This window comes from Quercus suber, unplaced genomic scaffold, assembly GCF_002906115.3.
Source record: "Quercus suber isolate HL8 unplaced genomic scaffold, Cork oak 2.0 scaffold_113, whole genome shotgun sequence".
NCBI lineage: Eukaryota > Viridiplantae > Streptophyta > Magnoliopsida > Fagales > Fagaceae > Quercus > Quercus suber.
In genome coordinates, this window is record NW_027069578.1 from 310,482 (window position 1) to 321,572 (window position 11,091).

The 11,091-nt window shown below is 35.4% G+C and overlaps 2 protein-coding genes across 6 annotated transcripts; one reads left to right on the forward strand and one right to left on the reverse strand.

The window, feature by feature from the left end:
- The first annotated feature begins 284 nt into the window (after positions 1 to 284).
- LOC112024654 (uncharacterized) lies at positions 285 to 2,375 on the forward strand. Its single transcript, XM_024057263.2, has 3 exons — positions 285 to 468; positions 1,375 to 1,567; positions 1,773 to 2,375. The coding sequence occupies exons 1-3, from the start codon at positions 436 to 438 to the stop codon at positions 2,345 to 2,347; spliced, it is 801 nt and encodes a 266-aa protein (XP_023913031.2). The 5' UTR covers positions 285 to 435; the 3' UTR covers positions 2,348 to 2,375.
- Positions 2,376 to 3,887: 1,512 nt separating this feature from the next.
- Positions 3,888 to 9,295, reverse strand: LOC112024668 (uncharacterized). Of its 5 annotated transcripts, none has more exons than XM_024057279.2 (3): positions 8,958 to 9,295; positions 4,542 to 7,250; positions 3,888 to 4,452 (listed from the first exon to the last, which is right to left on the reverse strand). In XM_024057279.2, the coding sequence occupies exons 2-3, from the start codon at positions 7,170 to 7,172 to the stop codon at positions 4,183 to 4,185; spliced, it is 2,901 nt and encodes a 966-aa protein (XP_023913047.2). In that variant the 5' UTR covers positions 7,173 to 7,250; positions 8,958 to 9,295; the 3' UTR covers positions 3,888 to 4,182. The 5 variants fall into 5 exon arrangements, with proteins under 5 accessions (XP_023913047.2, XP_065631581.1, XP_023913045.2 ...); XM_065775509.1 differs by having other exon boundaries at positions 4,542 to 7,288; XM_024057277.2 differs by having other exon boundaries at positions 4,542 to 7,296.
- Between the last annotated feature and the right edge of the window lie 1,796 nt (positions 9,296 to 11,091).

Below are 11,091 nucleotides of genomic sequence, written 5' to 3' on the forward strand. Positions count from 1 at the left end.
TTTTTTTTTTTTTGAGAAAGATTTCATCATTTCACTTGAATGACCATTTAATCAGAATTATGATTTTTGTAAAAATACTCCAATAGAATTGGGCTAAAGTTTCTTCACAGCCCAAATTAAAGAGTCCAAAATAATTGAATCATACCCAACCTAATGTTTGGTTGTACAAGCCCATTAGATCCATTAATCTAACATAGCCCATTTTAGTTTCATTAAACTATTGAGCCCAGCCATTTCTCATTTCTTTATTGGCTACTTGATCTTAATTCTTAAATTCAATCTCTTTAAAAAAAAAAAAAAATCCCTTTTGAAGTTTGAACTCAATAATGTGAAAATGTGATCCTATTCCATTTCATTAGAGTTCGGAGCAGCATCAAAGTCATTGACAGGTCAAAACCCTAGCCCTAATTCTTGGCCCCCTCACTGTAATTAACGATGACGCTTCATGGATCTAGCTTCTGCTACAATGTGAGTTCTGCTTCTCCCCCATTAATCCTTTACTTTGCTTTTGAATAGTACATTTTTAGGTCCTGATAGTAATAAATTGAAGTTTGAAACTATAAGAAGCTAAATTTAGTGTTTTTCTGAAGCTATACTCATCTGGGTTTTAAACCCTGTTCTCGTTGAGCTTATTTTAGGATATATGTTGAAGTTAGAAACTATAAGAAGCTAAATTTAGTGTCTTTCTGAAGGTATGCTTATCTGGGTATTAAACCCAAGTACAAAAAGGTTTAGGTTTAAGGTAAAACTGTAGCATATCTTAGAATTTTTGGGTTTAGAGCTTCGGTCTATGAAAAACCCACTTTTTAATTTTTCAATTTTTGTTGCAGTAGCTTTTGGGAATCTTAATTTGTTATCTGGGTTTTAGAAAATATGAGACAGACAAATTAGAAGAAGAAAAAAAAGAAAAGAAAGGAGACGAGGTAGAAAATGCTTAAACTTGTAGAATTATTTTAAAAACAAAGTCATTTTTGATGACTTGTCAAGTACTAACTTAGTTGAGGTTGAAAGTGATGAATAGTAGTGGTGAAAGTTGAATGGTTATTGAGAAAAATTTACTTTTCGTTGTACTTATTATACTGCAAATCAATGCTTAGCTTTATTTGATATTGGAATTAGATAATTGGCACCTATGTTTCCAACCGAGAAGTGTAGGGTTCAAATTCCCCCTCCCCCATTGTAACCACTGGAATTTATCAAGGGAAAAAAAATATAAACTAATTATTAATGAAATGAGTCACATTTTATTTATTTGAAGAAAGATTTGTAAGACAATTTGAGTCCAAAGCTTCTGTCTCTGAGTTTATGCTGTTCATAGGTCTTTTATGAGTTTATTTAAGTTATATTTATCTATCTTCATCTTTACTTTTATAGGGAAATGTTTCTAATATCAGGGCAGTTTGTAGCTTGCCATGTTCATTTGTCAATAGTTTTGCACCACTACACCGTCTTTCAACACCTTCCTTGAAGCAATATGATTTTGTTCCAGCTAAAGGCTTTGGAAGAGGACGTAAAATCCATTTTTCGCCTGATCATTGTCACTTCAGCTTGCAAACTGGAAGATCCAGTGAGTCCTAGGCTTTGCCACTATTTTTTTTCTTCAGTGCCCCTTTCAGCTTATACTTATAATTAATTGTTACACCATCAGGTGTGATCACAATTTTATGTCCATTGACCATCTATGGGACATGGTTTTTCTGTCTAATTATATTCCAATTTTCTGTTATCATGCCTAAGTTTTAAGCACTTCTAATTCTGCGTAATTAGTGCAGAACTCTTTCAACAAGTTTCCATTTTCCCCACATTGAGACCATGTCAAGTAACAAGTGAGGACTCGAAGGACCCCTTAAGTAGTGAAAGCATAATAATGGATGAGCAGACCTTAGAGCGGGACCTACAGATTGCCATTTCAGAAGAAAACTATGTTGAAGCAGCAAAAATTAGGGATAGCCTTAAAAATCTCCATGAGGATAGCCAGACTTCAGTATTGCTAGCAAATGCTCGATTTTACGACTCATTTAGGACTGGGGATTTAGCTACCATGCAAGCTCTTTGGGCTAAGGGGGATGAGGTCTGTATTGTGCACCCTGGTGTCTCTGGGATATCTGGTTATGATGATGTAATGGAAAGCTGGGAGTTTGTGTGGGCAGACTATGATTTCCCACTAGAGATTCAGCTGAAAGATCTTAGGGTTCATGTTAAAGGGGATGTGGGGTATGTTACGTGCAGGGAGTTTGTTAAAACCGAAGGTAGCAAATGGGGGGTACAGTTTGCAACAAATGTATTTGAGAGGATTGATGGTCAATGGTTTATCTGTATTCACCATGCCTCACCTATTGATTTATGAGGTCAATAATAAATTCTCTTTCATTGCATTTTGCAGTTTTGCTTGTATTTCCAATTATGCGCTCTCCCACCTTGCCTTTCTAGGGGTTGAGAAGCTTAGTCCCTTCACTCTTGACAATTAATTACAACACAACAATAAAGCTTTAGTCCCAAATAAGTTAGAGTCAAGGTAGAGTCGGCTATGTATATTTTCCTTGTCGCCATTCTATTTTATCCAAAGTTATATTCTCTATTACCTCTTTCATTGACATGTTATTTTTTAGTGTTCTTATTAATGTTATTTATTTATTTTATTTCTACCTTTCTTTGCTCCCTCAACTTGAATAAAAAATATTAATAATAAAAAATAAATAATAAAAAAACTTTCTATCAATGGTGCATTATTTGCTCTCATAACAAAAATATCTCAAGCAACTCTTACTCATCTTTTTATTAATAGAGGCCACCCATATCTTTGAGCAAATGTCCTCATTTAGAATCCTATCTTTCCATATATTTTCACTTAACATTCTTATTTGAACTAAATGCATTTTATGAATATGTTGTTTCTTAACAGCCCAACATTCAGTATTATTGAGAATAGATGGTCTTATAGAATTTTTCCTTTAACTTAATAGGTATACTATGATCACATAGCACTACATATGTGCTTCTCCACTTTATGCACCTTCCTCTTATTTCATGATTCAATTATTGATACAAGTTATTGAAAGCTCTCACTCTTTGGTATCTCTTGACTATCAAGTCTCATAGCCCCTTCATCTTTGTTTCTTGTTTACCAAATTTATATTCCATGTAGTTTATTTTAGTCTTACTTAATTGAAAGCTTTTAGATTCTGAAGTGTCTCACTAAATTTCTAACTTGACATTGATCTCGACAATCAATTGCATTCTAATTTTATCCGCAATGAATTGTAAGCTAGATTGTATAATCAATGGTACTCCAGCACAAAATCTCTCCTTTCACGGCCATGACATGATATCAATATTTTTAGAAAAAGAAAACGAAAGACATTGATTTCATTGAGTTTAGATGCCATTCACCTGCTAAAAGAGACCGCCCATGGGAAGCTCTAATATTATTAGGTTTCTTTCAGAAGCATTTATGCATTCTAGCTATTTACTCTAATGCTTGGGTAATAGGCATGTCCAGTGTATTTCTATCCAGAAAATGTGCACGTTATTGGCATAAAAGCCAGGCCACTCGCACTTTATGGTCAGTTTGGGTCAGTTTGGATGAAGGGGGAGGGCTCTACTCCCCCCCTCTCTCTCTCCCTTCATCAAATGGGCCCTAATCATGTAATGACTTCTTCAAAATTCAGTTTGTCTGAAAGATAATAAAGAAATTCTTATTCTTCCCTCACCACACAGCTTCACACCATTTATTTGTTGGCCAAAATGATAAGTCGGATCACAGCCCCTTGTTGAAACTTGAAAGAACCCAAAACTTAGAATCTGCAGAAGGGACTTTCCACCTTTAGGAAGGATCCATATATAATCAAATTCTGCTTAAATGCATAATCAGTTTGATTTAGACCCAATTTTAAAGCAGATATCTTCATTCTTTATATTGTAGGCAAAAGATTTTCCTTACAATGACAATTTGTTGGAGGGTTCAATTTCTCACCTCAACGTATTAACAAAAAAAAAAAAAAAAACACAAGGAGCATTTACACAGGACTGAGATGCCTAAAAAAGTATAGCATTATCTCCAGTATTTGGCAAATTTCAAGAGTTCCATCCTCTTCTTTAGAGTACAGTACTTCTAGTCTCTCTCTTAAGTTGCTATGTAGTTGACGATTTTTGACAGCTAAATAACGGCTTCCATGTGTGAAACTAGACCCTACCAACAGGGGAGGAGGGTGGATTTGGAGCATATTTTGCAGATGCTCTTCTTTGGCTTCCATCATTTTCATTCAAAATAGGTTCCTTGAAAACTTTTGCTTCAGACATGTCCAAGAGATTGAACGGTCTCTTACAGCTTAACAGTGCGACACAAATGAAAAATGATTGCAACAGAGAGATTGATGAATTGAATTCAATTGAGTATAATCCATCCTTCAATTCTGTCAAGCTGAAGAAGGGACTGGCCTGCTGAGATCCTCCCTGAATGCAAGTACATTATGTAGATGTAATTGGCATATCAATATAAACAAGTGGGGACAAAAACAGAGGCTGAAGGATAATGGTAGTACCTGGAGAAAAAGTTCAATATGGTCTGGGATAGGGCAATCTTTGGAGATCTTGGGAATCTTAGTGCTTTGGTTCTGGTTGGAGAGAACACGCAGTTTGCAGCCAACATCCCAACCTCCACAGTCACATGATCCTCCAGATTTCCATCGATCCATCAATGGCGAAGGCTCTCCTTTGCTTGGTGAGCCATGAGCACCACCTGGAAGTATGACTACAATACTATCAGAGTCTTCAGTTTCTTTGTAGTTGCAAGAGCACCTATCTTCTGGCAAACATTTCATGCAGAGCTTCTCCATAAAATCTTTATCACTCTCCGTTCCATCATGGCTTATGTTTTCATTAGGGATCTTGACAACAACGGCTGCAAGCTCCTTGTTTGACATGAGTTTCAGTGGTTCTTGATCTGCCTGTCTTAGCTCAACACCTGACAAGACAGATTCTCTCACCAAGAACTGGTTGTCGGAAGAGCTGGAAACCTTCATCTGACCGACGACATTATAGACACATCCATGACTAGGCCTTTTACTTCCTTGACTTATCCAGCCACCACTTTTCTTCTTAATTTCATTAACAAAGTAAAACGTATAATACCGGCCTGAATCATCCTTCCCAGATGATGTTAAATTTTTCATTGTGGCCGCAAGGATCATTTTGTCATTCTTGACCGCAAAGCTAAACAAAGGGAGCCCATTCTTGACTGTAAGTTGCAAAAAGGCTTGAGTAGTTGATGCCTCATGCTTCTCATTCTGGAGTGCGTCACTGCCACTTGTTGGGCTAGAGCAAAAGGAATCCAAACTTTCTTTTGATGGAAGAATGGTTTCAGTAGAATGGAATGAATTGGATACCTTATATTTCAGTATTGGGTCTAGTAACCTTCTTAAAGGGCTGGACTTAACTCTGTTGTGACCATTTGACTTCTCTCTGTTTGAAGTATCCGAATAAGCAGAAGTTTCAGATCTCACTGGACCCGACTTGACACTAACATATGAGGAGCTCAACTGTGGTACAGATGAGCCCTCCTTGAAACTGAAACTTCTTCCCATACGACTTAAGCTGAAGCTAAACCGGCGATTGGGTGATGGATTTCTACCTCTTCCTGCTGACAGCTCAGTGATTTCTTCATCCAATGTTTTTGAAGTATCAACATGTAAATTTGTAAGCTTAAGAAGATCTAACTCAAACTTTTCTGCATTGACACCTTTAGATAGCAGAGTGGATGTCTTATCTGAGCATTGGGATGTGTGATATGCAACAGATGAAAGCTCCTTGCCCCGAGGATTGATCAGGCTACGTGGCATAATGTCTGACATGGCATTAGTCTCAACTCTAGCAGGCAGTGGACATGAGTGTGGAATTTCAGAACAGAGTTCTGTGCAGTGAAACTCCGCACGAGAAAAGCTATCTGAAAAATGACTCCCCTGTGCCTCAGATGACTTCTCCTTGGATAATTTTTTGGGTTGTGAAAGTTGGAATACTTCTGAAAATTCATTCTGGGGTAATTCGTTTGGTCGAAGGAGAACAATGTTGTTATGCTCACCAGGGGAACATCGATTGGTGAGATCTATATCTGTTTGTTTCAACTCCTCTACCCTCTTCCTACTTTCACCATTGCCAGTACTTAGCTTCTCCTTTGAACCAAGTGAGACCCCATAGCTCCCCCTATTTGAATGCCCAGCTCCAGTTTCTGAGATTGCCTTTTGATCTCTATCTTTTCTCCTGATTCTTAATTCTCGCAACTCCTCTTTGCTCTTCTTAGCTTCATCAATCCCAGCACTCGCTTTGTGCTTCTGATTGAGTGAGATCTCATTAGTTCCTGAATTCAATGTCAAATTTCCCATTTTTGAAGTAATCTTATGATCTAAATGTCTCCTCTTCCCCTTATCAAGTATTATATCTGAAAATTTTCCACCAGAAGACTTCTGTGTCCAGGGTACCTTTTTCTGCCCATCCCTGTTACTTTTGGAAGCAGTCTTAAAATCTTGGAATTGTATGACATTCCGGACACACGGTTTGGCACCTTGAGGATGGCCATGCTTATGAGCTGAGTTGAGAGTAGAATGAGGAAGAGAATGTTGCTCAGCAAATGCCTTGCTTTGGACTGTCCTAGAGAAGGTAGATGATCCACTGGTTGCTTTTGATGATATATCACAGCCACTGCATGATGCATTATTACTGCTTCCGTCTGGGACTTGCTTTTGCTTATGTTTCCATTTTTCTAGTTGTGCCCAATCTAGGACCCCAAAATTCAAAGCTTTCTCTTGGAGGTTTTCTTCTTTCTGTGCACGCTGGAGATAACCGGGCAAATTTGACATGTGTTTGACAAGCTCATCTTCTTTACTAGTATTTGCCTTGACAGACTGCCTCTTATGATTCCCTGAAGACTTTGCTTGGACTGAGATTTTTTCATCCATATAACGTCTTTGTTCACGATGCCAATCACTGTATGGTAAACCAGCAGGCATTTTTAACTTGTCTTCATACTTTGGATTTTGACTTGCTTGGGGTGGTAGGACCCTCTGCTTCACAATCTTGGATTTGTTCTGCTGTTTTGAATTCTTTTTGAGCTCTGAACTGACTCCTGTTTCTCCAGCAGGTCTTAGGAACTCATTAGTTGGATGTATATAGGATGTCATGATATCAAATATTGTCAAGCTTCAATGGCACATATTAGCTGCCAGCACAGTGTGTGGAAGAAGATATTGGTCACCACTCTGCAACATTTATGAAAAGTTCACATAGGAGAGTGTTCCTATGATGCTGAGCATAAGAATCATATTAGATGACTGTAACCAAACTTGAGAGAGAGAGAGAGAGAGAGAGAGAGAGAGCATAATCAAGATGCCAAAGCATTTTAAGCTTTTAAAACAAGAAATCCAACACAGATGAAAGTAATGCAGGTAAAGACCCTTTCCTTATCACAATACAGGGGAAAAAAATTGATATTCTTATAGGGGAAAACATTTCTACGTCACAATCAATTAAACTCTCAAGAATCAGAAGCCACCGCAGAAGAAAACAGAAGCAGTACAGGATAGGATTACCTGAGATGAATAACTACCCTGAATTCTGAATTAAAACAAACATCACTACTCAGATAGAACCTCATCTTCAATATATTTAGATGATTGCTAAAATTTTCAGATAACACATTAAAAAATCATGCGGGGGAAATGTGATCACGTGGCAATTCTTTACCAACTGAAATCAACAATATTTGGATCAATGAAAAAAATCTTGTCTAGAAACTCAATAATTATGGCATGAGGAAAATGAGATATTCCACTTGAGGGCAGTAAGACAAAGATTGAATGTGACTGCTAGCATTATTGGTTAACATTTTTGAGTGGCCCCATTGGTGCACCAATGCATAAATTCTTGACACTTAAAGTTAGTTTAACAAACATTTCCTTTTTCTCTCCAACTATTTAACCTAATCTTCAACATGTCCTGGAATTTATCCTCAAACATTTCCTTTTCTTCCTTGTATAATCAGGACCCAATATCCATACATTAAATATAATTAGTTTTAGGTAAGTTTCTTAATACATGTAAAATAATTTAACAACAAACACACCTATCAGAAAAGACTGGTATCTATCAAATTTCCTAGTCTCTTTTCTTGGTGGTACTAGAGTGATTTCAAGCATTACTTGAGCTCTCTAATAGCACTTGGTCAAAGACTCCATCGATAATAATGAGACTAAACTAAACTGTGTTTGTTCCATTTTAAAGCATAAAAAATACTTCTCTCATAATTTTTGTTTTTTCTTTTGGTTGGTCAAAAAAATAAAAAAATGAAAATCATCTTGGAAAAGACAAAAGCCTCTGATTCTTATCCAATCCTCTCTGCTTCTTCTTCTTCTTCTTCTTCTTTTTTTTTTTTTTTTCAAGACAAATAAAATTGTTTCCTTTGTTGCAAAAATGAATTCTCCCGTTGCAGCAATGCTACAAAGTTCACACATTTCAATATTATCTTTGATTAATGGCATGTGCTTCGCTTTCTCTCTCAAGTCAAAGAAAGAAAGAAACAGATCCAAACAGAGCATTACATCAAAATGCCATATAAATATCGACTTAAGCACTTATTAGATAAATAAATAAACAAATTCTAGCTCCGTTTGATAGCTGAGAAAGCTGAGGAAAATAAATGAAAAAAAAGTAGCAAAAGCAAAAGCAAAAGCAACAAAGTCCTACATTTCCGCAACTTCTTCAAAAAACAAAGAAATAACCCAAGCAAAACGCCAAACCTTAGGCTAAAACTAAAACACACCCACAATCTCGAAAACAAATTTGGTCTTTTCAAGAATCCAAGATTCCATTTTTTCTCACTCTTTCCTCTGCTTTCTCAGTAACCAAACGGATCCAAAAACAAATAATAATAAATAAAAAAAGGTTCTTTCACAAATCGGAGTACGTACCTCAACAATGCAGAAGCAAAATGCAGGAAACACCGAAACTCGTCGATCCCAATAAAGATCCGAAACGTAACGACACCACGGTCACAAAAAAACACAACACAACAACGAAAAGAATATATCTCAAACCAACGTAGACTGTAAGGAAAGAAAAGAATTATCAGCGCTACAGAAACCAATGCTATTTCTATAGTAAAACTCAAATCTTTTTTTTTTTTTCCTTCCTACATGTTTATGTATACACACATGTATATGAGTTTTGTTTCTCCAAAGCTGAAAGTAAAGAAAGACCCAGCAGAGCTATTTATTTTTACAGACACGACAAATCATGGAGCACTGTGAGTCTCTCTCTCTCTCAGTGAGTGAGTGAGTAAGAGAGAGCGTTACTTTTTCTATTTTTCTAATCAGACGGTTGAAAAGTGAGGCAAAGCTATAGGGCTAGAGGGGTGGCTATTTGGGGAGGACCCACATGATGACTTTCTTTCGCTGTGTTTGTGAATCCCGAAGAATGTGTGGGACCCAATAAGGAAGAACAGATGTTACGTCAGCGTTTTCAGCTGATTGGGATGTGCCGTGGAATGTGGATGTTGGCGATTCGCATCGCCTAATAATTATTGGACCGTAAATAAGCTTACGGATCCTTTCACCTGTTTTTGGTTTTGCTTTTTGGATTTGGATTATTTGTACCTATGGTTCTTCATTTCTTGTCTTTTCTTAGAGACTACAAAGACTTTTACTCCCTCCCTTTCTTTTCTTTTCTTTTTTTTGATAAATTTATAGACATGTATAAAATAATAAATGTTTTTTTTATTATAAAAGAATAAAATATAGCCAACATCTTGATGTTTAGACTTATAAAGTTCAAGACGTTTCAAGACTGACCAACTTGGTCCTAAATTGCTACTCAATTTTTCTTCTATGTCAGGATAATTAGAAACCAAATTAATTAGTTTTGAAATGTTTTAGATTGAATGGTATTAACTCAGACCTTAGTTATATTAAAATTATTAGTAAAAGTTGTATAATCTATATCAGTAGAGTAGTGATAGGGGTAAGACTTTTAAGGAAATGTTATAAGAAATAAAATAATGTATCACAGACAACAAATTACAATTTATTGAGATACATTATTTTATTTCTTATAACATTTTTTTAAAAGTCTATGTCATCTGCGGGTACCCGTTAGAGCAGGGTGGAAAAAAAACTCGACCTAAATAGGAAGTGGGGTTGGGGTGGGGGTGTGGGTGGAGAATGGGAATAGGAAACCTGTCCCATACTCACCCCGTTGTCATTTCTACACTTTTTGCCCTTTGTTACGATGATTAGAGACCAAATTATCCGGTTTTGAAATGTTATGAACCCAACTAGCATTAGCTCAAACCTCAATAATATTAAAATTATTAGTAGAAGTTGCATAATCTATAATAGTAGTGGTAGTGGTAAGACTTTTATGGAAATGTTATAAAAAATAAAATAATGTATCTCAATAAATTGTAATTTTTTTATGCCTATAATCTAGTTAATAAGAAAATTTTGAAAATATTACACATTTATTTTATAAATTGATGTGATTGATGATACTTTAATAAGATTATGAGTGTTTTAATTATTTTTTGTAATTGGTAATATATTAGTTTGTAAGATTTATATAGTATTTTTTTTTTTGTATTTCTAGCATCACTTTGAAAATAAAAAAATAATAAAAAAGAACATATAATTGAGTTTTTCTACATGGCATAAATATTCTAATTTTTGGTGTTTATTTCCATTTTATGTTATGATTTCTTTAAACATGTTTTCTTTTAATTTTTTTTTGTCGTAAAAAAAAATTTGTAATATAAACATTTTTTTTCCTTCCATTCCTTTTGGTTAGTACGTAGTTAGTTAAACTTTACTAATTTTTCAAGACACTTATGAAATATCACTAATTTGTTAGATAACTTTTTTAAATTTAAAAATTGTACTTATTATTATTATTATTATTATTATTTTTAGAAACAAAGACCTTAGATTAAGGAAAAATGGCTAAATCAGCTAGAAGCACATAAACAAATTATTTGATGCTGACCTTTTGTAATATAGAATTAAATTTTCCTTGCTGAATTGTGAAGCTAACGTAAGTATCTAGTTATTACAG

What these genes read in the sequence shown, in the direction of transcription:
- LOC112024654 (XM_024057263.2), top strand. Translation starts at nt 436, where the DNA reads ATGACGCTTCATGGATCTAGCTTCTGCTACAAT. An exon ending in GATCTAGCTTCTGCTACAAT is followed by an intron (nt 469 to 1,374) that starts GTGAGTTCTGCT and finishes TTACTTTTATAG; the next exon opens with GGAAATGTTTCTAATATCAG. An exon ending in CTTGCAAACTGGAAGATCCA is followed by an intron (nt 1,568 to 1,772) that starts GTGAGTCCTAGG and finishes TAATTAGTGCAG; the next exon opens with AACTCTTTCAACAAGTTTCC.
- LOC112024668 (XM_024057279.2), bottom strand. Translation starts at nt 7,172, where the DNA reads ATGACATCCTATATACATCCAACTAATGAGTTCCTAAGACCTGCTGGA. An exon ending in ATATTGAACTTTTTCTCCAG is followed by an intron (nt 4,453 to 4,541) that starts GTACTACCATTA and finishes ACTTGCATTCAG; the next exon opens with GGAGGATCTCAGCAGGCCAG.